Source organism: Coffea eugenioides, chromosome 3 (genome assembly GCF_003713205.1).
Source record: "Coffea eugenioides isolate CCC68of chromosome 3, Ceug_1.0, whole genome shotgun sequence".
NCBI classification, from domain to species: Eukaryota; Viridiplantae; Streptophyta; class Magnoliopsida; order Gentianales; family Rubiaceae; genus Coffea; species Coffea eugenioides.
Genome location: NC_040037.1, coordinates 745,063 through 771,239, shown reverse-complemented (window position 1 = coordinate 771,239; position 26,177 = coordinate 745,063). Strand labels below are relative to the sequence as shown.

Here is a 26,177-nt window from a genome sequence, read left to right as displayed (position 1 = left end):
TTCTTGTTTTCACCAAGTTCCATGCCCGAATATTTGTACTATTCTTTTGTTGGCCACTAAGAGTGGTAGGCGGCTCTAGAATGGCATTTAGTAAATCAGCCAACTTCCTTACCGAATTACAAACATTTGAAGACAATTTTGACTGCAATTGAGTGAAGCACTTTAGACTTTGGTCATCGGACTGACAGATTGCTTCTAAATGACATGCACATCGAACACAGCAGAGTTCTTACTAAACCAAGGACACAACACAAAAAATTTAGATAGAATTGTTCCTTTCCATGCTTATCAAGAGTAGAGATCTCGATTCCTTTCATGCGTGCTCCCTTGTTACAGGAACATTCAAACCTTAAATTTTCTTAGTGGTAGAGTTGAAGTTTTGGTACAGTTTTTAAGTCACCGTTATGCTGGACCTTTTCTGCATAACTAAGAGAAAAGGAGGCATGCATCTACATAGGATACTGAAGATTGGAGAAAAGGGAAAACCTTGATGAATTCCGATCACTATACATTTATACAGGAAGTACATCTAACACATTGAAAATACGGATGAAACCGTTGGAGTAAGCAAGCTGTTAAAGATCATCTCTTGCATTACCACTATCATTCCTAAATTCCACTCAAACATCAGAGGCCGTAGGATTAGCAACTTCAAGATAAGACTCAAACATGACTGCACGCAAAATCACAATGACTTTATGCTTGGTTTGCAAAATAAAAAAAAAAAAACAATCAACTCATCAATCTTAGTATCTATGTCAAGCAACATGAAAAAAAACCTGCATATGCATTTTACAGATTTAGATAGACAGTTAGGAGGACGATGACAGATTCAAAATATCAAAGTCCAGAACTGCATTCTTAGAATATTATCGAAACTTCCAAGCAGAAAGTGAATGAATTGGGGTTCCCTTCCACCCGATGATTAGGCCTTTTCCATCCATAGCAAGCGTGCAGGAACTCCCACAATCAAAATTCTTCAGCAACAAATTCGCTTGGTACATGGAAGACATGCTTAACTCAACCAGAACCATCCCAAAACGAGCAAAAAATGCCTTCCAGACGTTCACTGCCACATGTCGGATTGTCCTTTCCTCTCCTTCAGTTGCTACTATGTTCCTTATTGCCTGACTGAAGTATACTGATTCAACGAACATTCTATTCTTTGAGTCATGCTTCAGACAGTCTTCCAAGGAATCATAGAAAGCACCATAGTGAAATAGAGCTTCAATGAAGCGGGTCACAAAAACTGGAGAATTATGGTTTCCCTCGACTTCGGTAACAATCATCACACGAGGATTAATAGCTTTGACAACATTCATCAACGATTCCAGTATATCTTGCCTGCGAATCATGAACATCAAGTAGTACTCGACCCAGACAGCAACTGCTTCATCAGCATATATCTCAAACAGGTTCTCATTAAGATCCATGATATCTGCAACCATGACTATGTTAAGTGAGAATTTCAAGTTCAAAGCCCGGGCAAAGCTTGCGAGTCGTCTCCCAGTCTCCTCAATTTTGGCCTTTGATTTGGTTCCTATCGCAGTTACCTTAAGATATTCAAGGGGATTTTGACTCCTAGTCGCTAGAGCTTGCATCAAAATTGTGTACTGCATCCCAGTCCTTATCTCAAGATCGACAATATGAATTTTTGTTGCATCAGCTACATGATCTAATATACCTTGTGTTCCAGCAAATTGGCTAACCTGACTAAAGGGTACTGATTTTTGCATCGCAATAATGTCTGGTGTGAGGCCTGACATCGTGTCTAGCATATCGAGGGACTGCATCTTCCCCAATCCTTTAGGAGTAACTGTTCCAGTTTCACGATCAATTCTCTCGTGGAGTGCACCAGAGAAATAGTAGACTAACCTTTCAATAGTATTTCCTTGATTAGAACTCAGCTTATCACATTCAAGGAGGAGCTTACCTGCACGTTCGAACTGTTTCTTGCCCACTAATTCAGCTGAAGCTAGAAGATACTGGACAAGTTGCACACCTTTGATGTCTTCCTCACCCAAGCCAACGAATGAACTTGCATAAGGATGGTTAAGCACAAAGAATTCAGAAGAAGTACCTTCGGAAGAACTTCGGATGAAATTTTGTGCAGCCAACTTTAGAATAGCATCAGCAGATAATTTCTGGCTAGTTATAAAAGTGCACCCCAGGTAACTTGGAAAATCCGTCTTTTCAACATTTAATTTTCTGAACCTTTTCCTGTAGTTCTTCAGAATCTGTAGGGATCCTGCATATGGCCTTTCTTTCTTGGCATCATTAGGTTCTGAACCCTCGAAAGCCACATCATCGACAAGCTTCTTAATCGCTTCCTCACATGATTGAAATGGTGGGATTTCCATGTCAAAGTAGAGATCATTGAAACAGGCAAAACCTGACAACTGTTTTAACTGCTGCTCCTGATGCAATTTGGAGAAGATAACTCCATCAGCTGTACTGCAATGCACCTGATTCGACCCAGGGGCACCAGGATAAAAGGAACCAATGCCTCTGGATGCTTCCCATTCATCAACATTATTTGTAATCAGATGATTCCGTTTCTCTTCTTTCGCATGATCTTCAAACTGAAAACCTTTTGTAGAACCATACTTCCCAGAGACCCCAAGAAAATCAAAGTGATCGAAATGGAACATCTCCATTAGGACCTAAGACTTAAGAGATTTTTGCAGATTTTTTTTTAATGCTTAAAATTCTTGCAAACTAATCTTTATGTCCGCTTATTCTAGAGGTGATACAGTACTAGCACGATCAAAGTAACAAGTTTGATCGATGTTGGCGTCAAGTTTGAAGCGCTTTAAATACACAAGCCTTAGATTCTTTCTTGCAGCTGAAATAGATTTTCTGGAATAGCAAGTAGCAAGATTTTGACTTATTCCAACGCGTAGGAAAGGACAAACACAACCAACAATTGAGTACGTTTGATTTTGACGATCCACCTGCTTAATGCCAAAAGCTTCGAGATTAATCATGTCGTCGTTCGGCTGCGGTCGAATCTTTGGATTCCACATTGGACAAACGACGCAAAGAAAAAATAAAAACACTTGTGACCAAATAAGGATCAAACATGTTTAGTTAACTTATTTTTTTACACGAAATCAACAAAGGTTACGTGATCTTGAGCTAAAATTTTAGGAGTCTGATCTGGGGACCCATTATTTTCCTAATAGTACACCGTCGAATTGAACTGAATTCAACTAAGATTAATGTAAACTACTTGAAAAAAAAAAAAAAACAGCTGGAGAAGCTCCAAGGTTGTGCTTAAAAAATTTAATGCGACAATGAAATGAAGACGCATTTTTAGCAGTATATTTTTCAGTCTCCAACCCTCAATAAACAATTGACAAGCATAGAAGAGACCATTGGGCTAGAAAATGAAAAGTACAAATATTATATTAAGTAAATACTTATCGTGAAAGTCGACTCATTTTGATCACTTACGAAGATTATTAAGCATCCAAAGCATATACTTTATGTTCGAAGAACTATAAATTCTATTCATTTTGATCAATTGTGAAGATTAAGCATCCAAAGTGTCCACTTGTGTCGTAAGAACCTTTCCGGAAACTAATCGAGCCTCTCTGATCATATCGTTTGACCACTCGTGAAGCTTGCAAACCTTTCCAGAAACCTATATATGCTCTTTCAATTTCCACGAGAAGGAGAACAAAAGGAACATCTCGTAGTGTTTTATTTAGCTCATGACTTTTTTGACATGACTACAGATTTTTGGATAAATTTTTTACGCAACACGAGTGTATATACGTGCAATGTAATATGCGATATATGCCAGATGTCCTAATTTCAAATATGAATATAATTTTTGTATATGTGGCATATTTCTACAACTACTAGTGTAAAAAAATTCTACAATAACGTTGTATAAAAACTTAATTCAAGATTTTTGGACGTGACTAAAAATTTTGAGCTTGTGAGGCCCCGCTCGCTAGAGGGCTGAATATATATATATGTGTGTGTATGTGTGTATAATAAAGTCGTATTTTAATACTTATCAATTTATCTTTATCTCTTTTCCATGTGGCTATTTGATAGAGCGAGTATTCCACACTTGCTCCTAAACCAGTCTTATCCAAGTATTTTAGTTTTAAGTAATTATATTTGGGAGTAAAAATAATTTTTCATTCCACTGGAGATGTTTTAAAATTAGGAGTTTGTAGTAATTAAGTGGTATAGAGAAAATATATAAAACTATTTATGCATAGAAAATTATGCTTTGATATGGTTTAAAATCGTTTTGCTCACATAAATAATATACTACATGTTTTTAGACAAATTTTTCATGGTGACCCTATTTTGTTTTGTTTTTTTGTTCTGGATTAAGTTAAATTATTTTTGCCTTTTAGTTATCACAAAACTATCGTGAAGAAGCAAAATAGTTACAAATAAATATTGTCTACATCAAGGGGATTAAACACGAAATTCTTAGCATATGAGTTCGAAGGATCTTAAGCCATAAATGTCATATTATCACACAGTGGATTGTCAATTGTCATCACTAGATTAGAGCAAAATATTGAAGCAACTTCATGATTTAAGTTTTTATTTTTATTTCCTCATTAAACTATTTAATTTTAGTTTTATTGAATATTACGTGACTATACACCTTTTGGTTGAGTAATGATTGATATCAAAGTACAAGGTAAAGATGTAAAAGTTATAATATTTATGGAAAGAAAAATATAATCCAGAATTGACATGTTTTATTTTATGATACCGCTTCCAACCAAAAATAATGGCATCTGCAAATGCATAGGGTTGAATCTAGTTAGTTATAATCCACCCCTACCATAAAGCTTGCACATCAGCTTGTTTAACCTAACCAATGCATAAATGGGGTAAAATTTCTTTCTTTGCCTTTGTCGAGTTACACGATACATTTGTGTTTCGACATAGTATTAGTTGAAATAATCACTGTAACAATTTGTTTGATATGATATATATGAGCTAAAAAAAAAGTTTAAAATATAACAATATAGACAGAACATGTGTGATATATGCAAAATAATATATTGGCATTTAAAGAACACAAATTAAGCCTCGTTTGATTTTAGATTTAAGTCGGTTTTTCCAAATGTGCAATCAAAGAAACTTATAGTTTACAATGGATCAAGGTCTCGTAAATTAAATTCTGTCCAATTCAATCGCATAAGTTAAATTCTGTCCAATTCAGAATACATTTATAAGTAGACAAATTCAAATTTACAACCACATTGTATGAGTTCACACTCAAAGTAGTAAGAATAACATAGAATCATTGAATTGGACAAAATTTAACTCATGAGAGCCTGATCCTGTTATCAACAACTACTGAATAGCCCAAATTCATTGGTATTTTTTGTCTAGTAATGTCACAAAATTTAAATCACCTGATAATAAAACTCGATGTAAAGTTTTGAACCAATAATTGGATGATCAACCCGACAAAGGGGTTAAATGAAAACCGTTCAACATATTTATTTACCATTTAACTAGAGAACTCTAGACGCACCACCAATCCCATAAATACCCCGTCAAAATTACTAAGAAATAGGAGTAATCATGAATAAAATAAAAATGCAAAATCCAGTCCACTAAAAGTAAGCCTTCTCCGCTTGACCTCGACTCACCTCACTTATTTTAAAAATAGACCCCCAGAACGGACCAATCATAAAGATCTAATTTAATCATCAGTCCAATAAAAACTCGCCACGTTGCACCCTGCACCAAATTGACGTGTTAACTTGTCACTGCCGCGTGAGACTTCTCTCCCTCTCCCTCTCCCTCCTCCGAAGGAAAAAAAAAAAAAAAAACTCCTACTTTGACTTTAAAACTAGCCCTGTATCATCTCATCGAACAAATATCCTTGAGTTGATAATTAGCCGGTGTGATAGGACCTAAGTTACGAGCCGAAGAGCAGCAAAAATGGCGGAGGAGAAATACAATCGGAAGAATCCGGCGGTGAAGAGGATTTTGCAGGAACTTAAAGAGATGCAAGCTAATCCTTCCGATGATTTCATGAGCCTGCCCCTTGAGGTATTTCCTTCTTTGTTTATTAATTTTAAAGCTTTTTGAACTTCGTCGGATAAATTTGTCCTTGAAGAGGTTTTTGTATGTACCAGTTCCAGATTACTTATGATTGTTTAATTGAATCCGGATTCGGATTCGGGAGATCGATCCTTCGTAATTTGATAGCATATCTTATGAAGCATGGCTATGGATTTGGCTTTCTTTTTTTTTTTTGAGAATTTTTAACTGAGCTCCAAGCTTTCCTTTAATTTTTCCTGGTTTTTGAAATTTTTTTTGTTGGGCCTTTTTTTTTTGGCTTATGTAGGTCGTGTTGTGTAATTTTGTACGTTAAGATCGGAGCTGGATTCTGATGAGGAGCTTAAATGTTGGATTTTGATTAGTAAATCGCAATAGATAGGATATGTAGTAGATTCGGTTATTGATCTTGAGATGATTTGAGGTTAAATCGGCATGATGCAGATGTTTGGTGAAATTGTTTTGAGTAGTCAGAACATGGGTTTTGGAGCTGTTAGTTCAAACTTTTAGCTTGTTCAGACATGATCTCTTTGATTGTGGTTGAAAGGTCTCCTGAATTTGCATTTGTGGCCGCAAGCTAGGATCTTTTTAGTTGCTAACCATACTTAATACTAAAATGACATATTTTCACTTTTCTAGATTTGATAATTTTGGGGGTGTATCACACGGCTTGAGTATCAAATGCCCACATATTCTTTTCTGGTTATTGCAGTTTTTCTGGTATTTGAGGGCTATGTTGTCTGTGCATTTCTTTGGAAGTATAATGCCATGTGTGAAAATTCCACTGGACTAAATTGACTTGTAAAATGGTGATTGCTATTGACTTTTAAAATATGGCAACCTGATAAGGTCGTATTGTATGATCAGGAGAACATTTTTGAGTGGCAATTTGCTATTAGGGGTCCATGTGATTCAGAGTTTGAGGGAGGAATCTATCATGGACGTATCCAATTGCCTGCTGAATATCCTTTCAAGCCACCTTCATTTATGCTGTTGACAGTAAGGCTCTTATCTTTCACGATTCTCTTTCTTTATGTTAATTGATTGCTCTTATTTCCTCTGTCCGTGTGGAGTTAAGTATGAGACGGCGCTATGTCTGGATTGAGTTACAGTGGATCCTCAGCCTCTTAGTTGATATATGGAAGACTTTAGACTTATGCTCAATGGATTCTAAAGGTGTCATAAATGGTTCTTATTGAAATTCAGCTTTATTTAAACTAAGAGAGGTACCATGGGCCTGTACCCTTGTGTTATCTAGAAAAATATTAATATATTTCAAATCCATGTCACTCAAAATGTTCGCCCATATGTCCAAATTGTCTGCCCGTGTGCAACCATATTGATTTTCAGAAATCCTCTAAGGATCACGTACATTTAGCTTAAAGCATAAAGACTATTTTTATTACACTTACCTTGTATATCTTGTTCATTCGATTTGAATATCTCGTAATCTAGGCTATCTCTCTTATTTCCAGCCCAATGGACGTTTTGAAGTCCAAACAAAGATTTGCTTGAGCATTTCGAATCACCACCCTGAGCATTGGCAGCCATCGTGGAGTGGTAAACTTAATTTTCCCAGTTCATTCAAGTTGAAAAAATTTACTGTTATTTGTCATGTCTGCTATAAATGAAACTTCACCATTAATAAAACAATGTGTAGCTTCATATGCTTAACACGGTATTGATGGCATTAGTTTTCAACTAAGAAGATCTTTCTAATGACTGTTTGCCACCTGAGAGAGATTGGAATATCTATACTTTACAAGAGGGGTGGAAGAGTGTCACTGTTTCTAATGACTGTTCAGACTTGTTTATGAGGGTCTGTCTAGCTGGCAGTCATCTGCCCAATGGACTTAAAGAGATTAGTTCAGGAGAGGGATCTAGTCTGATACACTTTCATTAAGTGCTATAAACAAGGAAATAACATTTCAGTACCATCCTACCACTCTTTATGGGCTTAAGCAGCTATCAGTGAATATGGAAAGGCGAGAAATGGATGCATTAGTTGTTTGCTGTAACAAGTAGCTAGATGCGGTTTTAAGCCATGGAAGCAGATGTGAATTCTGCAAGCTGGCTGTAAACTGATTGTTTGTTGCCATGTCCTGACAACAATTTACCTTTTTATTCATCACAAGAAGGGAATTTAATTTATATTTGTTTATGCTGATCTTTTGAAATCATGCATGAATTCTGACTCTTCCATATTGATGCTTTGAAAGTCCGGACTGCATTGGTAGCATTAATTGCATTCATGCCAACAAGTCCCAATGGTGCTCTGGGGTCATTGGACTACACGAAGGAGGAAAGGCGTGCTCTTGCAATTAAATCTCGTGAAGCTGCTCCGACATTTGGGACTTCTGAGCGCCAAAAGTTGATTGATGAGGTTCAGATTGTCCTTAGTCCTTTCTAGATATTTCATATGATATCTAATTTCCAAGCTGAAAGTCAATTTTATTGTAGATCCATGAGTACATGCTAAGCAAAGCTGCTCCAGTTCCTCAAGTTTGCACGGCTCAGGCTTCCGAAGATCAGACTTCTAAAGGAGAGGATGAAGTTGAAGAGAATTCTGCTATTGCTGTTGCAGATAATACACAAGAAGTGCTTCAAGATCCAGCTTCAGATGGAAGGGTTGTTGAGGAACAACATGAAGCCCCACAAAATGCAAACTCTGTACAGATGTCACAACCACACCCTATGCACTCTCGTCAGCAGCAACTCTTGCATAGACCAGAAGTGAGAGTCCCTAGACAGGCTGATGATCGTCTGTTCACGTGGGCTGCTGTAGGGCTTACTGTTGCCATTGTAGTTCTACTTTTGAAGAAGTTTATGAAAGCCCATGGACACAGTGCTTTCTTCACAGATGAATCGTAAAGCTGCACGAGTTCGGTTCCAGATGAATCATTCTGTAGCAATGGGCAACGACAGCAAACAGTTTATATCAATATATTATCCATCAAAGCAAAGATTGGTGGATATTGGGAATAACATTAATGCGTAAAATAATGATATTTGAAAGCTTTTTTTTTTTTGGCTTGCTATCACTACTTGAGGTCTGTATGGCGGAGGGATCTCTCTACTTATATAAAGCAGAAGATGATGTATAGAAAGAAGTTCAATTTCCCGTGGGATTTTTAGTATTTATGCTCAAAGGAGTTTTGGATGCCTCCGTACAGTTCGCTATTTCTGGTTGTCATCACAAAACTCCTATATATGTACTTGATAGGTGTAACGTGTATTCTAGTTTCCGTAGCACTGCTTTGCGTGACTTCTAGTTTTAACAACCAAACTGGACTTTTGAAAAACTGTGAAAAGACCTGAATGAAAAGAATGGAAGAAAAGAAAGAAATATTTGGCTGGATGCAAAGAAAACAAAGAAAAACCTCTTCAATCTTTCTGTTCTGGAGGAGAACAGGAATCCATTCAGAGCATCTAAGATAAAATTGTTCAAATAAAAATTAAACCATATGAAGGAAAGCAAATATCACGGCAAGTTGTTCCGTCTTAACCAGCTGCAGTGGTAGAGGACCAAAGAGGGAAGGAGGGAGAGGAAGAAGGTGAGGCGAGAAGGGGAAGAGAGAGATGGGCAAGCGGCGGAAATTTAAGAGAAACCTTAAACAACAAGTATATGTAGACGATTTGAGAAAATAGGTGGATTAGAGGAATGGAGAAAGAGAGAAGAGAAAAAAAAGAAGAGAGAAATGAGAGCGCGCGCTAAATCCATAAGAAAAGAGTCATCTGAGAAAATAGGTGGATTAGAGGAATGGAGAAAGAGAAAAGAGAAAAAAAAGAAGAGAGAAATGAGAGCGCGCGCTAAATCCATAAGAAAAGAGTCATGCGAGGATGATGAAATCACGTGAAAATGACTAAATTCTTTGGCTTTTTTACTGCTTATGTAGAAAAAACACTTGAGATTATTTTGTTTCTGTAATCATTCCTACGATTCCAAGTTCTCACAGAAATAGCACATCCTTGAGAAATTTGCTAAGCTTACAAATTGTCGCATATACTAGAGAAACATAATATCCCTTTTTGTTTTTTTTCGTATGAAATACCTTATTTCGAAACGGTAGTTGTATCAGCGTTGAGGTAGGCATGAGTTGCGACACAAAAACACTGGCCTCCCTTTTTAGGTTCGTGATGGCTTGTCTTGATTATAGGGGTGTCACGAACCTATGCAGATCAAATATAATTGGTTTGTTATTTTCTTTGGTTAGCAATAATAATGGGGTAGCATCAAGAACATTAGGAAACACTTCCAAAAAAAAATGTTCAATATGTTCTGTATTATTCCATAATAAAGGGCAAACACTACAGGAAATCTCCTTTTACAATTCATAGTTTCTAGTTTACGGCAATCACTGACGAACAGATTATGCGCACCCAGGCATAGAGTTCCTTCTCTTTCAAAGTAACACCAAAACAAGAAAATAAGCAGCAGTGTTTCCCTTACATTTGGCGGACCCGAACAGCGTGAATTAGTTAAAGAATCAAGAAAATGAAAATCCTACGTTTTCTAGACAAACAGTACATCAACTGAAATAGTTAAAAGTTACTGGATCATGGAAGCAATTGCAAGGCAATTGCTAGTCATGTTAGTCAACTTGTCTCCAAACACGGACAGTGGACAAGGTATCTTAGCTGCATTTATGGCATCCTGGCAATCTCCTACATCAGTCAGAACAGCACTAAGCATAGTGTTCATGGTGCCAACGTCACGAGCCGGCAGTGCAGTCATTGCCTTCTGGAAATTGTACAGAACATCGTCATAACTATCCCTGCAATCATTGATGATGGCAACTAGTTGATTAGGCATTCCTGGAGTCATGGCTAACTTTTTAACCATGGAGAACGCAAAGCTTGCATAACCATGGCTGGCCTTAATTGCTATTTCAAGAACAGAAAACACATCAGTTTGTCCATTTAGTGAGGGAACAATAGTGGAGAGGCAAAGAGAAGGGTAGTCGGTCGAATCGCATATCTTTTTGATGTCAGAATCAACATAGGTAGATGAAGGCAATGGTGAATCTCCGCCAAAATAGGATGGTACAAATGCCTCTGTTGTTTCATCTGATTCTGATGGAGGAAGCGAGTCAGAGTCAGGCAGAGAAAAGGGCTCTGCAGATGGTTCATCTGATTCTGATGGGGGAAGCGAGTCAGAGTCAGGCAGAGAAAAGGCCTCTGAAGGAGGGAATGAGACAAGGCCTAACCCGGGGAGTTCTTGGTCAGGACTTTCTTCCCCTTGACTGGGAAATGTCGCAGGTTCTGGAGATAAGTTTGTGTGTGCTGCAACATGTTGGACGAATTTAGAATGTTCGTAGTTGAATACAAGGATAGAGAATGCGGTTATCAACAGCAGTTTCTGATGAATGTGAGACTCCATTGTTTCTGGTCAACTAGATTTTGGGAAACAATCATGCAGAAAATGAAAATAAAATAGTTAGGAAGTAGGAAAAATAGGAGGCCAGTTGGGGAACAACTTACGGTTAGTTACCATCCAACGAAGCAGTTATGACTGGATGAAGAAGAGAAGAAAACTTGCATGTTTCTCAATGTCTTGGGCTTGTTTCCCGGATTTGGCTATGATTTCAATGTAAGCCATTCATATGTTTCTGGGTTCCTACAATGATGCTGTTCCGTCTGTTATCACCCAACGAAGGATAGAAGTCCTAACGTTATTCCTGTTTCTTAATCTCTTGCATAGGTGGCATATTTTGCCCTACCAAAAATGCAAACAGCTGTATAGTATTTAATAACGGGAAACAACTGATGCCGTAAAAGGGGCGTACGTACAATCGGTGATTGCTTATTCAAAATTAACCACTAACAGTTAACTAAGATATGATTAATTTTTAACTTTATCATTACCTCCCTGATTTGCCAAGAACTCGACTTACCTTTTTTTGGTTCTTTAAGAGAAATGTATGCAGAGAGAGAAGAGAGCACTGAATGAGCAAAAAAATAGTAGTAAATGAAACTTTGCCAGGAGCCCATCTTACTCCATATCTTAACACGGCCCTCTAGTTATGCCTCAGTCTTACATTTCTGTTGCTATATTAGTCTTGATTCTTGAGGGAACCTCGTTGTTTGAATTCTGTCTTTATTTGATTATTATAACCCATTTTCACAAGTCTGCAAAAGTTTGGGCACGTTAGAGGGAACAAGGGGAAAAAGAATGAGTTAATAGCACAGGCAAAAGCACTATTTTTCTAATGAGTAACCGTTTGATAAAACTGAAATTTAAAATCTGAAATTTAAATTCATTAAATTATTGAATTGTTAAGTATTAAATCTAATATATTTGAGTGTATATCACATTCAATGATAAGTGAATAGTTTATCACTTATTTTTTGAAGCAAATTTTACCTAGAAAATTCAGCGTCACTTAATTAATTCAAATGTTTAATTTTTTTATTATCAAACGCGTGTGACCATCTTAATATTTGAATCTATTAAATTTAAGTGTTAAATGGAGTTATCAAACAGGGCCTAAATCACCTAGTTAGCCATTATACTTTTGCTTTTGTACGTTTTTAATCCCTCATCTATTTTATGTAATAATTAGGCCCCTGAACGGTATGTATGAATTTGACCCTTCTGTCCAAATAGATCGTTTGAGCTCATGACACGAGGGATAATTTTGTCCTTTCATAAAAACCAACCTAGGGAGCGGACAAAAAAAACGAAGAATAAATCGCCCAACTGACTCTCAAACTATTGAATTTATATCTTTTTAACCCCTCATCTATTTTATATAATATTTAAACTCATGAACAAATTAGTGTGTATGAATTTGGCCCTTTCGTCTAGAAAAGCAATTTGAACTCACAAAACTGATGGACAATTTCATCCCTTTACCTCTATCATCCCTCTTTCTATTGACTCTCTCTCTCGTAGTCACTTCACACACTCACGTGCAAAAACACACACAATTCATGCATACCCGGTTTGGAAGGTGAGTTTTTTAGGTATTTGTCTAAAACTTTACTGTAACTTACTGTAGAAGTTTTTTAAAAAAATTTTGAAGTGTATAGTTTAAAAATTTTGAAAAAATTTTTGAAATTACTGTAGTTAAAGTTTTTAAAAAATTTGTAACAGACAAACTTGACAAAAAACTTGGCTTCCAACCAAAGCCACAGGCTCTTAGCACATAAGAAAAAGAAAGGAAAAGGCTAAGGGAGAAGCAATAGGAGGGCTTTTTTATGGTCAAGTGGGTTTCATAGAAAATTTTAACATTTGTACGTGAATTTATGATTTCATGATTTTTATTTATGGATTGGTTAGTTGTTTTGAGTCTTAAATCTTATAAGTAGTATGTAGCGCAACAAACCTTCTACCACACTTCTTGTGCTACTCTTTGCCCCACATTTTATTATATTACTATCTCTCCTTCATAAATATTGTATTTAAATTCTTTTTTGTTTCCTTAAAATCCGATAACTATTAATTGAGTATAAAAAATTAAAAAAAATTAAAAAAGCAATATATAATAGAAAATTAAAAAATATAGCAAAAAATTCATAAAAATCACATTTTTTATGCATTTTGATTTTTTGAATTTGCTAAATTTTGTGTATTACTCAATTAATAATCATTGGATTTTAAGGAAATAAAAAAGAAATAAAAACATGATGTTTATAAAGAAGAAATAGTAATATAATAAAATGTAAGACAGAGAATGATATAGAAAATGGGACAGAAGATCCGTTGCGAGTATGTTGGTGTATTATTTGATGATTATTAGGCTTGATTTGAGGGAGTTTAAGAGAGCCAAATCTAACTGTAAGTAGCCATTTTCACCACTTTTTGAATGCTAGAAACCCCATGGCTGTCGGTCAGCTTATAGAAGAAAAATGAGGAAGAAGAAAAGAGACAAAAGAAAAGAAAAGGGAAAAGAGAAAAGAATGAAAATTAATCAAGTTTTGGTAAATCGACTTTTTTTGGACGAAAGGGTCAAATTCATACACACTGATTTGTTTAGGGGCTTAAATATTACATAAAATAGACGCGAGATTAAAAACGTACAAAATTAATAATTTGAGAATGGTTCAGCGATTTTTTGTCAGCCCCCTGGTTTGCTTTTTGTGAAAGGACAAAATTGTCCCCCTTGTTGAGAGATAAATGGTTTTTTTCCAATGGAAGGGCCAAATTCATACACACCAACTTGTTCAGAAGTTTAATTATTACACAAAATACATAAGGGACAATAAACGTATAAAAGCAATAGTTTGAGGGTTGGTCAGGCAATTTACTCTTTTCTAATTGAATCAGGTATCAATTCAAGTCAATTAACTAGGACAGCTACCCATAGACCTTTTCTCAATGATGCTAACCAAGGAAGGATCATCTATTGTAGTAAAGGTATCTTTGGGAGGGGGGAAAAATGAAATGACAGATACTGCAATGACGCTTATATCAAGTTTTATAAATTCTATCAATGCAAAGAAAGCAGGATATGATTTAAATGTCTATCAAAGAGTAAACCAGCACTTCATTGAGAATCCATCGCAACTTTAGAATACCAACATAAGTTCCAAAGATTTATTACTACATCATCACCGGCTCAGACAATAACAAGACCTCAAAGCTCCATAATTGATTTACATGCTTAGAATCCAGATACAACATCAGATTAAAAAAGCAGGATTATTGGTACAATGTGGATATAGACCACGAAAAGGGCCGGAGTCTACTTAAGCAGTTAACTCCCAGTTCCACAGGAAAATGTGAGGTAAGATCAATCATGTTCAACATTCTTCACAACTGTCACAGGGCAAGAAGCATTATTTACCACGTAGTTGCTAACGCTGCCCATGATAGCCCTGCAAGAATGGAAGAAACAAAATCCCTCTTGAATCAGTGCTTTACATGGTACTCTATCGGCTGCAAAGTTTCATTTAGTTCCAATATCCTTTGATTTGATCGAGAAATAGTTACACACAAATGAGATTTGCATCCAAAGAATCCAGCGTATGTAGTTTCAAGGAATTTTACTTATAATATAAATACAGCCTCATATGGAAGATGCACACACCAGATAGATTCATAGTGCAACCAGCCAAAGATTTATAGTAAGTTTAAAATAAAAGGTTGTAACAGCTACATATCAATAACATCTCAGATTGAGAAATTTAACCAAAGAGTTAACTTTGATTTTGGAAGGAATCAATCTCTTGAGGGCTATTTACGAGAATATTGACCTTTATATCCATATTCTTTAAAAATAATAATAATAATAACATAGGGGTTTTTGTCTGACTTCCCAAATTATCACCAGTACGTTTGCAGTTAGATAAAATAAACTATATTTGCACAAATAACCCAACCTCTTGAGCTTGCCAAGGCCTCTGTTCCCAATAACAATGCAGTCCAGGGGTATTTTGTCAATGGATTCACATAGCTTCTCCCGAGCATCTCCCCAGTAAATTTTCAGGAGCACCACAATCTGCATCCAAGTTAAACATTTGTAAGCTTCTACCAATTAAAACAGCCACTTTCTCCATAGCTCAGGAGGTTAAATACTTAAATTCAAACAGACAATTTGACCTCCTTCTCCCTAGCAGCACAAGTAACAATCTCCAATGTTTCTGCGTCAGGGTGAACCCCATACTTCTTCATGACATGGGGGTCAGAGAATTCCACTAAAGGGATCAAGGCTAACAACATGAAAAAAGAAAGGAATCAGTGGCATAAACAATGCATCAGTGGCAGCACAATTATACGTATATAACTAAATGAAGCAGTAGTAGGGCAATTATACGTATGTAACTAAATGAAGCAAGAATGAAGACTTTCTAACTGTGATCAATATCATCTTTCCAATTTACTTTCAAAATTGTACATAAAGTACAGCAAATTATATAATGGAGACACAAACAGCTATTAAGGCGTACAAACAATATCTTGAATTTTGCCAACAAAATGATTTCATTTCACAAGAATATGCATTCTTTTAAATTATAATAGCCTGCGTCTTTCAAAAAACCAAGAAACATTTTTGATATCACAAAAACATAACTTTGAACAATGCCTTAGGTTATTCAATTAATTTATCATCAACTGGCTGACCAATAATCTCAAACCTACTTCAAAATTGAAAAAATAAAAAAAGAATCTAGAAATAATTGGACAAAGAGTATTACATGTGTGAGCCTCCATCAGGAAAAGACCATCACCCCTGTACACCCTTAATTGATAGAAGTTCTCAACCAATAAAGCTATGACAAGTCTGACAACAAGAAAGATAATCGAGATATTTAAGTTGCCTTTTTTTCTTTTTTCCAAATTTAGCTGCTCAATCACTTAGGATCATAAATATTTCAATCCTCCAATTCAACATAGATCAAAACTTTTCAGCCCACAAAATCCAATGGCATAAACAATCGTGCAGCAAGAAAAACAAATAATATCACAACGTGGTACTAGTATAAATAGTAAAGATTAGGATTAGCAGAGGAATGTGATCGTACGAGAACCAGTGGTCTCCCAAAGTTGCATCTCTCCTGATTCATAATAGCCTTCAGGCTGTACGTTAACAAGGACTAGATGATCTCCTTTCCGGGCAACGTTATCCACCGCCCATTGAAGTGCTTTCTTGCTGCATGCCGAGAAATCTACAGCCACCCCAACCTTCCTCTCTGCTTCCATGGATTTTTTTTTTCCAAATTAATCACTACTGGGAATTGATTAGTACTGGAACAGATCTGGCTCTTTTCTTTTATTTTTACTCTGTAATCTCAGAGAAATGATCTAAGGGAAAGTAGGAGAGATCAAAGATGAGGCAGTGGTGTACTGCGGGGGACTGGTTGAAAAGGACAACCAGAAATATCGATTATGTTTTTGACTCCGCCTGTATAAATAACCAATTGTAAATGGATTGGTTAGTGCAGTTAGTTAATCTGATTTAAGTTGATGTGGGAAATATAGAAATTTTTAATGTGGTTCGGACACCAAAAAAAAAAAGGTAAGCCCAATAACAGCCACATTGGTCAACTTTGGGCTTGTTTTGCAAATAAATTTTTGGTCAAGTTTACCTTTTACTAATTTTTTAACAATCTTAACTATATTAATCTCAAAAAAATTTTAAACTACATACTTCAAAATACACAAAAAAAAAATTCTCTTTTTCCTTTCTTCTTTTTCCTCCCTACATCAACCCACCACTTTCAATGCCGGTCACCTCTTACGACGCCAACCATCTCTTTCAATGTCAGTGTTAGAGCCGGCGAAAGTTTTTTTTTTTCTCTTCTCTCTTTCCCACTCCTCCTTCCTCTCTCTCCTCATCCCCTCCCCTCCTTCTCGATACCTCTCTCCCCCTCTTCCCTCCCCTGCCAATCTCCTCTTCCCCTTCCCGATTTGGTCATGCAGGAGGGAGGGGGGGAGAGAGCTGGCGGGGAAGAAGGGAGGAGAAGAGAAATTGAGGGAGAGGAAGACGGAGAGAGAGAGAGTGGGAGGAAAAAGTAAAAAAAAAAATCTGCTAGTGTCGGTGAGGGAAGGGAGAGGAGAGGAGGGAGAGAGGGAGAGAGAAAAATGCAAAAAATAAAAATAAAAATTTGTTGCTACTGCTACAACTTCCGGTGAGGAGAGGGGGAAGGGAGAAGAAGAAGAGAGAAAAAAAAAAGAAAGAAAAAAAAAGTTTTCAATCTAAAAAATTTTCTTACAACTTCTACAGTAAATTTAGAAAAGTTTTAGATAAATAGCCAAAAAATTCATTTACCAAACACATATTTATTTGAAGGCATTTTGAGTTTAATTTATCTCTACAGACATGTCACACGGTCTACATGTGTCCGTCCACAATCAGGCACACATGCACTGTTGCGTATAGGAGAATCAAGGAAAAATCAAGACCGTTAATAGAGGTAGAGGTATGGTCCAGTTCAATGAACAAATGGCTACAAATGGGAAGCCATGGATATTAGGACCAATACTTAGATTTTTTTGAAATATGCAGGCACGTGACGAATTTCAAACAAAAATTAGTTAGAAACTTAGATAGGAATCAAATTTGACTAATATAAATTTATAAAAGGCGTAAAATTACATTTTTTAAAAATGAATGACGAAAAAAGTCATTTTATAAAATGTGAGAGATGTTTGAATGATTTTTTCCATTTTTTATGTACAAAAAGTGAAATCTTACTATTTTTAGTGCTAAAAATGGATATAAATTGAGTCAAATCTAACTCTTTTAGGAAAAAAAAAACGAATATAGTTCAAGTAAGATCATACTTTTTTTTAGAAAAAAATGAATATAAATCAGATTATTTATTTAACTACAAATGAGGCCTAATTTCTTTTATCCATAAAAAATGATTATGTGTGAATCACGTGATAAATTCAGGATCCAAAGTAATTGAAAATCCAGATCAGAATTAAATTTTATCAATTTAATTTTATAAGAGATATAAAATTATTATTTTAAAAGTGAACAATGAAAAAAATTATTTGATAAAATGTGAGAAATATTTTAAACACTTCTCACTTTTGACAAACTCGATTTTCTCTATGCGTCGTGGTAGCCGTTGTCCATTTGGCCCCTAAATTGAAAATGTTTCTCATATAGTCAAGATTCTGGGTGGGCCTAGGCCCTAGGCTCCTCTAGTGTGAGGAGTTGATAGACAAGTGTGCAATGACCAGTGAAGCAGCAGAGGTAACTGGTAAGGAGCCATTTTAGTTCTGAAACTATGCGATTTGATCCATTTCGTTTCTCTTAGAAAAACCAGAAAAGCAAGAGCTAGGGTTCATCAAAATCAGAAAAAGCTTCGTTTTCTCAAATAAATCGATCAAGAGATGGCGTTTTGGTGGCCGTTGCTGGTGCTTGCATTCGCATTCGTGATCTGTAAATTCCTGTTGATGCTCGTTCCTTCCAATGTGCCTTCTATCAACGTCGATGCCTCTGACGGTGCCTTCTCTCTCTCTCTCTCTCTCTCTCTTATACATATATAAGTATTACATGTCCGTTTTGCTAGAAATTTTGCTTAGCTTAGTTTCGAATAGACTTGCTTTGCTCGGTAATTGACTGTATTTAGTTTCGTATGTAGTAATATTTCTTTAGATGTTTAAAGTATTTTGGAATAATTTGATTGGAAAAATTTGTTTGTGTAGATACAAATATTGTATTGATTTTGAAGTTATTGTGTTAATTGCAGTGTTGGGTAACGGAAATCAGACGGACGAGAACAGCTACATATATGTGAGTTCCGAAGACTGCTACTGTTTTTTTTTTCGGTTTCGAAGCTTATTTGTAGTTTAAAATTGTAGTTATTATAATTGTTATTATTTTAAGTATCTCTCCTATGCTACAAAATTATTCATTCCTAGCTAGTTTAGTTTCTCTGTTTGAATGTGTTAGAGCTGCGAACTTGATACAGAAATTTTTTTGGTAGTATAATTTTTTAACTAGATATATAATGTGCCGAACTGGATATTATTCATTTAAATTTGAGTTACGATTTAAATAAAGAACATACTTATTCAGATTGAAAAGCTTCAAGGTGGGATGCAATAGACGATGTTTATTACTTGAAATGTTCTTGGTTTGGCTGCAAACTAACAATTTCGCTTGTTTATTCTTCTTGTTTTTCACCTCTGTGGACTCCTTAGTGTTTGATAAGCAGTGATTGTATTCTATTCTTTCTTGGCTTTTGCTTTTGCTTTTGCTTTTTCGACCCCCCCCCCCCCCCCCCTTTTTCTGGAATTGAGCTTTAGGAGATTTGAGCAGTTGTCTGCTGATAATGTTACATTGTGGTTTTCACTCAGATACCTTCAAGGCGGCAGACAGACAAAGTTAAGTGCTATGAGCCTGCAACAATGAAGTACCTTGGCCACTTCCCTGCATTAAAACCTGATGAGGTGTGATAATTGTCTTACATTTTAAAAGTTTTAGATACTTGATGCGTGTGTAAAATCTGTATATTGGGCATGTTCTATTTTTTTTTTTTAAATTAGCTAACAGTATGGATAATCTCTTGCATTTGGCTAGAATGTTATCTTAATTCTGGTTTCATTTAGAGCTAGTTCTGAAGTAAATATTACTTGATTAGAGTCGCAATATCATTTGCTCATGCCCTCTTTGCTTCATGTATAACCTGCAATGTGTTCGGTATCATTGAATTTAATATGATTCTAGATCCCTTCCCACCCAGGTTTACAGAATTTGTGATAATTCATCGTATTTATCAGATGCACCAGTGTGTTTAGGTAGTAGGTGTCTCTGCATAAACAATGTCTTTGTAGCATAGTTTGTAGCTTCCATCATCAGCTGTGACCTTTAGCTTTGCCTGACGCCTAGGCTTCAGAAGGCCTTAGCATCTCATATAACCACGACATTTGTGCCCAACTTTTCCATTTGGCTTTCGATGAAACTGGTAGTTTCCCAACTTTTTCCCCTCTCTATGTTGTGTTTTTGGTTGATGATGTGGCTTAATGATTCTTCTCTCACAGTTCATGTGTTCCACTTCAAGTTGAAATTGACAACTGCACAATTTTCTTAGGTTAAGGAGAGGGTAGCACAGGCAAGGAAAGCTCAAAAGATATGGGCAAAAAGTAGCTTCAAGCAGAGGCGCCAGTTTCTGAGGATCCTTCTGAAGTATATAATTGAACATCAAGATCTTATATGCGAGTAAGGACTCCTGAACTGAAGAAAGCTCTCTATAAACTTTCTGGAAGTGCCAGCAAATGATTTGCTCATTTGAAGAAAAACTCCCTTCAACCTCTCCTAGTCTCCTCCTTGGCCCCAATGGCATGCACATACAATGAACCAAAAAAAAAAAGATTTAGTTGTAAAAAACTATCAGAACTCTGAGGAATCTATGCATTGCTTCTATATTCTTTTACTTTTGCAGTATATGATAAATTATGGATTTGCTGTAATGGTCAAAGTAATCAAGCAGTCTTCAACTTTTTCTCATTGTAGCTTCAATTCAAATCAATGTCTGGGGCTAGAATTTGTTCTTTGCATAGTTTTTTCCAACCATCAAAAAATTTTCTATTTATTGACCGTCACCTGATGGATTAGTCTGAATATGTTTAAGTTGCTCTACAAGCAACATCAGTGAAGAAAAGGAAATGGAAGACATCCTCATATATATCAATCTGGACTGAAAACTGATAACAGAAAATACTTCGGTGATTTGGGATTAAAGCTTGCAGAAGCACAAGTAAAATACTTCAGCTAGGGATGCTAAGAAATGGAATTCATAATATGACCTGAAAGTAAAAGGTTTAAGATCATTCCTCATCACGTACATCTTTTTCTCCCTTTTGGTTGAATTTTTTTGAAGTGTTGAATGTTGAATGTTAAAATTAAAACTTGCAACTTTTGCATTGATGCTTTTATTTGTGACTACTTGTGATAAAGTTCAGTCTCATGTGTCATTTCAACTAGAATTTCTTCAAGGGATACTGGGAAGACCATGGTGGATGCGTCATTGGGGGAGATATTGACAACTTGTGAGAAAATTACATGGCTTCTTTCAGAGGGTGAAAGGTGGCTAAAGCCTGAATACAGGTATATCCAATCACTTCTTTTTTCAATTCTATCACTACTACTGATTGGACGAGAGCAAAACTTGAACATCTGACCAGTGTTTAGCTCAAGAAGCAGTCTCATAAAAGTTGTAGCTGTGTCGTAGTGGCAATATACTCCTGTTGGTTTTGGTGTGAAATATGTAGATGCCTTCTTTGACAAGTGCTTGTAGTAATAACATCGTTTATGCTCATTTTGTTAATAGCAACATCCAATGAGTAGGAAGATCCAAACAATTTGTTGTTTCATCATGTTTTATCTGCTTGAATAATTAACAAGCCAAAAGTTTCAAGCAAAATAATCATCATTAGATATCTTATAGATCATGTGGAAGATCAATGCTTCACAAGACAGCCAAGGTGGAGTTTTATCCCCTTGGTGTAATTGGTGCTATTGTCTCGTGGAATTATCCTTTTCATAATATTTTCAACCCAATGTTGGCGGCAGTATTCTCAGGAAACAGCATTGTGATTAAGGTATTCTTCCTTACCTGCATTGATTATCGTTTGGACGTATTGCATGTTTTAGTTAACTCCTTTTGTCTCTTGAGTGTTGTATTTATGAATCGATTTAAAGTTGCAGTCTGTAGTAGAGTTTTGGCCTGTTCCACCATAGCTGTTGCTTTGTAATGACATCAGCACATTTTTCTATGCCCAGCCATTTCATTGTCTGTCTGTAAGAACAGCATTTTTAATAAATATTTAAGCAAACTTTTTTAAGTAGATTGTTGGAAGAAATAAAACGGGCCATGTATTTCAAATAATAGTTGTATCTTTTTTCTTATTTCCTGTTTCCTAATTAACCCCCATTTTAGGCAATGCTTCTAAGTACCAAGGTTCTTCCCAGATGGTTCTCAGAGCCCTCACTCATGGACACTATTTTTCATAACATAGAGGAATAGTAACGTGTCTGTGACTAAGCTTGGTCCTTTCCCGCAGAATGCCTCTGTAGTGTAGAAGAGTTGAAATTCATTTTAATTGTCTCAGATAAAATTCTATCTAAAAGAAGGATAAACATTTTAAATACATACATTCCCTTTGCTGATTTGCTTTGATAATTGATGAGTATGATTGTTATGGTAGGTTTCGGAAAATGCAAGTTGGTCAGGATGTTTTTATATGAGAATTATTCAGACAGCCCTTGCTGCTGTAGGAGCTCCTGAAAACCTGGTTGAAGTTATAACTGGGTATGCATCGTTTTAATGGTTTCATTGTGTTGACTTCTGTTCAGAGCTTGCTTGAATTGAACCTCTCTGCAGGTTTGCTGAAACTGGAGAAGCCTTAGTGTCTGCAGTTGACAAAATTATATTTGTCGGATCACCTGGTGTGGGTAGAATGGTAGGAAGTGAAGAAACATATATTGATTTATTGCTTTACCATTAGCAGTATTATAGTCTACAAAAGTCCATTTTCTCATTTTTAAATTCCTTGAGCGCATTACTTACTCTTGAAACCACCCACCCGTGTACCATAACTTCCACCTAAAGAAGGAAAAGGTTTCTTGTGCAATATGGTGTCTCCCCTGTATCTTTGAGCTTCACTCATTTAAAGTAAAAAAATTTTCTCGTTAATTTTCAGTTTTCAAACCTTTGAGGTGTATAGATGCTTCTGAATTGGAGATGAAAACTGAGATGAAGTGCTTGGTGCTTTTCTTGTATATGCAGATAATGCGGAAAGCTTCAGATACATTAATACCAGTTACACTTGAGCTTGGTGGAAAAGATGCATTTATTGTCTGCGAAGATGTGGATGTGCCTCATGTATGAATCCCTCGAGCCTGCACTTGTATTTTCTAGATATGAATGCACTGATAACTTTCAACATTGCAATTCTAGATTCTTGAGCATAATCCTATTTCTTTTGCCTGGATGGTTGGTTATTACCAAATCATTTAACGGGAAGCAGGTTGCACAAGTTGCTGCTAGGGCTGCTCTCCAATCAAGTGGGCAAAATTGTGCGGGTGCTGAGAGATTCTATGTTCATAAGGATGTTTATTCTTCATTTGTTGCTGAAGTTGTCAAAATTGTAAAATCTGTTGCTGTTGTAAGTACAGTTTTTGCTATTTTCCTCTTAGTTTCTTTAATCAAATCTACCTGATCTCTCCCTGTATTGCTTCTTGGTCTCACTGGTGTCACGAACTTTAATTTTTCACTGCCTTCATATGCTTTTAGTTATAGCTTTACCTTCATGGCTTAATGAAGTGTTTTGAGATTACCACACTTAATTTATGTACTTCTGCTAATGCATCTTCCTAGCAAAAGCTTGTGAACCAATGCCTTCAAGAGGACTCAAAGTTGCTTTCTCTTTGTTCATGTTGGACATGCTGTGTCCAGCATGAACAAAGCTCAACTTCCTCAAAATATTCTTAGTTATATGAGTTGACCTGCTACATCAATATATGAAAGAAATTACATTTGGTTTCATATATTTTAGAAATTGATACCATTGATATTGCTAGTTATGCTGGAATTATTCTTTGATTGATCCATTTTTAAGATATGCATCCTTGTTTTATAATGTCTTTTCATCTTTCTTATTCCCTTGCTCTTTTGTTTGTGATTTCAGACAAAGAACTGTTGCAACTTTTGTGATTTCATTAATGATGTGTGAAATGGTTGAAGTCATTCGCTTGTGTCGCCTTCCGTTTTAGAAGTTCATGCATCAATCACCTCACATTATTCCATAAAGAAATCAACTAAATACCACGCCAGTAGCTTCCTTTGAGAACCACTAATTGAGTTTGATGCCAGATGTGAGATCCAATCTTTGAGAACATATTCAGGGAATACTGCTGCATTAGAATTCACTAGGTTGTTCCCTTTCCTGGCCACTGTAGTTGTGATTTTCACTTTAAAACAGAAAGAGTGATATCTTTGCACGAACCTTGACTGCACTCTTTTGGGCTGTTGTAGCATGATCGTGGTGCACTTGCATGCTCAATTGTAATTTCTTTTATAGAAGTTTAATAATTTAATTAATGATTTCATGCAGGGCCCTCCACTGGCTGGGAAGTATGACATGGGAGCCATATGCATGCAGGAGCATTCCGAAAAGCTCCAAAATCTTGTAAATGATGCCGTGCAGAAAGGAGCTGAAGTTGTCGGGCGAGGAAGTGTCGGAAATATTGGTGAAGATGCTGTTGATCAGTATTTCCCACCTACTGTTATTGTAAATGTGAACCACTCTATGAAGTTGATGCAGGAGGAGGTATTTTCGTGTTGACTTCGTGTGTGTTTGTTCTGTTTGTTGATGCTATGAAAGTTGTCTGGCTTTTTTTTAATGGAAATTGGCACGCAGGCATTTGGACCAGTTTTGCCAATAATGAAATTCAATTCTGATGAAGAGGCTGTCAAGCTAGCAAATGATTCAAAATATGGACTTGGTTGTGCTGTTTTTTCTGGCAGTCAACATCGGGCCAAACAAATTGCTTCACAGTTACATTGTGGTGTTGCTGCAGTTAATGACTTTGCTTCAACTTACATGTGTCAGGTAATGCCACTACGGAAAGGGTATCATGGAGTATCAAGATGTGCTTTTAGCATTATCTAACTTAACTTGCTCTTCTAAATTACTGTAATTAGCATGATTAGAAATGGAACTTTCCCGGATGAAAGGGATTAGAAACAATATCTATAGTGGTCTAGAAGTTGCTTGTGCTATGGGAACTCTCTGGCAAAGGATGATGTTTATGTGATTCCATAATTGCCTATTTTCAGAAACAGGTGGTTTAAAGTCCATACCCTACTGCTTTTAGGATTGGAAAAATTGGCTGTAAAATTAAATTTAGAGTTGACCATCTCTTCACTATTTATGGCTCTTAATTTATTTGCATCTTACTTCAATTTTAATCATACATAGACATCTTAGGGATATTTTTTTTTTGTAATCTTGACTTTTGTATTTTCAGTCTTTGCCATTTGGTGGTGTAAAAGACAGTGGCTTTGGAAGATTTGCTGGCATAGAAGGCTTGCGAGCTTGCTGCCTTGTAAAGTCAGTCGTGGAGGATAGATGGTGGCCATTTATCAAAACCAAGATACCAAAGCCTATTCAGGTAAACTCTGCAGCATTTTTGACTCATTTTGTTTATGGTTCAATGAGTTTACACTGTCAATGTTTCTCACTGCATTACTGTAGTATCCTGTAGCGGAGAATGGTTTTGAGTTTCAAGTTTCCCTGGTGGAAGCTCTTTATGGCTTGAACATCTTGGACCGTTTGAGAGCATTGGTGAATGTTTTGAAGATCCTTACAGAGCAGAACCCCTCCATAAACTACAAGAGGAGAAATGAATGATCTCTGTGCTCGGCAATTTTTCAAAGTTATCATGGTACCATCCAATATCAACATGTTTTACACCATCTAAATGTTGCTTTATTTTCCTTTATTGCTGAGTATGAGTTGGTGGCTAAATGCTTCTCATTGTTTTAGGGACGGTTAGAGTACCTTTACAAGCCTTTTTTTTTTTTTAAGGAACTGCTAATGAAACATGCAACAATTTAGAACAATTTGTTGTTATTCAGTTCTCGAGTAATGGTAAATTAGCATTGCTAGAAGTCATTATATTTAAATACCAGGTAAAACATGCAAATACAAAATT

The 26,177-nt window shown here is 36.1% G+C and overlaps 5 protein-coding genes across 6 annotated transcripts; 2 read left to right on the top strand and 3 right to left on the bottom strand.

The window, feature by feature from the left end:
- Nucleotides 1-869: 869 nt before the first annotated feature.
- Nucleotides 870-2,657, bottom strand: LOC113764903 (DELLA protein RGL2-like). The gene has a single exon (XM_027308947.1). The coding sequence runs from the start codon at nt 2,655-2,657 to the stop codon at nt 870-872; it is 1,788 nt and encodes a 595-aa protein (XP_027164748.1).
- A 3,159-nt stretch (nt 2,658-5,816) lies between these two features.
- LOC113764811 (ubiquitin-conjugating enzyme E2 32) lies at nt 5,817-9,309 on the top strand. Its single transcript, XM_027308814.1, has 5 exons — nt 5,817-6,048; nt 6,925-7,056; nt 7,533-7,617; nt 8,277-8,440; nt 8,518-9,309. Exons 1-5 carry the CDS (start codon nt 5,938-5,940, stop codon nt 8,926-8,928), a joined length of 903 nt encoding a protein of 300 aa, XP_027164615.1. The 5' UTR covers nt 5,817-5,937; the 3' UTR covers nt 8,929-9,309.
- Nucleotides 9,310-10,407: 1,098 nt separating this feature from the next.
- On the bottom strand, nt 10,408-11,652 carry LOC113766987 (pectinesterase 3). Its single transcript, XM_027311148.1, has one exon. The coding sequence runs from the start codon at nt 11,435-11,437 to the stop codon at nt 10,607-10,609; it is 831 nt and encodes a 276-aa protein (XP_027166949.1). The 5' UTR covers nt 11,438-11,652; the 3' UTR covers nt 10,408-10,606.
- Nucleotides 11,653-14,511: 2,859 nt separating this feature from the next.
- On the bottom strand, nt 14,512-16,916 carry LOC113764760 (universal stress protein PHOS32). Its single transcript, XM_027308742.1, has 4 exons — nt 16,525-16,916; nt 15,602-15,711; nt 15,382-15,500; nt 14,512-14,877 (listed from the first exon to the last, which is right to left on the bottom strand). The coding sequence occupies exons 1-4, from the start codon at nt 16,700-16,702 to the stop codon at nt 14,793-14,795; spliced, it is 492 nt and encodes a 163-aa protein (XP_027164543.1). The 5' UTR covers nt 16,703-16,916; the 3' UTR covers nt 14,512-14,792.
- Nucleotides 16,917-18,610: 1,694 nt separating this feature from the next.
- On the top strand, nt 18,611-26,099 carry LOC113765289 (aldehyde dehydrogenase 22A1). Of its 2 annotated transcripts, none has more exons than XM_027309416.1 (14): nt 18,611-18,959; nt 19,207-19,250; nt 19,817-19,909; nt 20,551-20,678; nt 21,444-21,566; nt 21,907-22,060; nt 22,667-22,770; nt 22,843-22,921; nt 23,248-23,343; nt 23,489-23,626; nt 24,575-24,790; nt 24,881-25,072; nt 25,491-25,634; nt 25,728-26,099. In XM_027309416.1, the coding sequence occupies exons 1-14, from the start codon at nt 18,848-18,850 to the stop codon at nt 25,779-25,781; spliced, it is 1,677 nt and encodes a 558-aa protein (XP_027165217.1). In that variant the 5' UTR covers nt 18,611-18,847; the 3' UTR covers nt 25,782-26,099. The 2 variants fall into 2 exon arrangements, with proteins under 2 accessions (XP_027165217.1, XP_027165216.1); XM_027309415.1 differs by having other exon boundaries at nt 18,614-18,959; nt 25,718-26,099.
- Nucleotides 26,100-26,177: the final 78 nt, after the last annotated feature.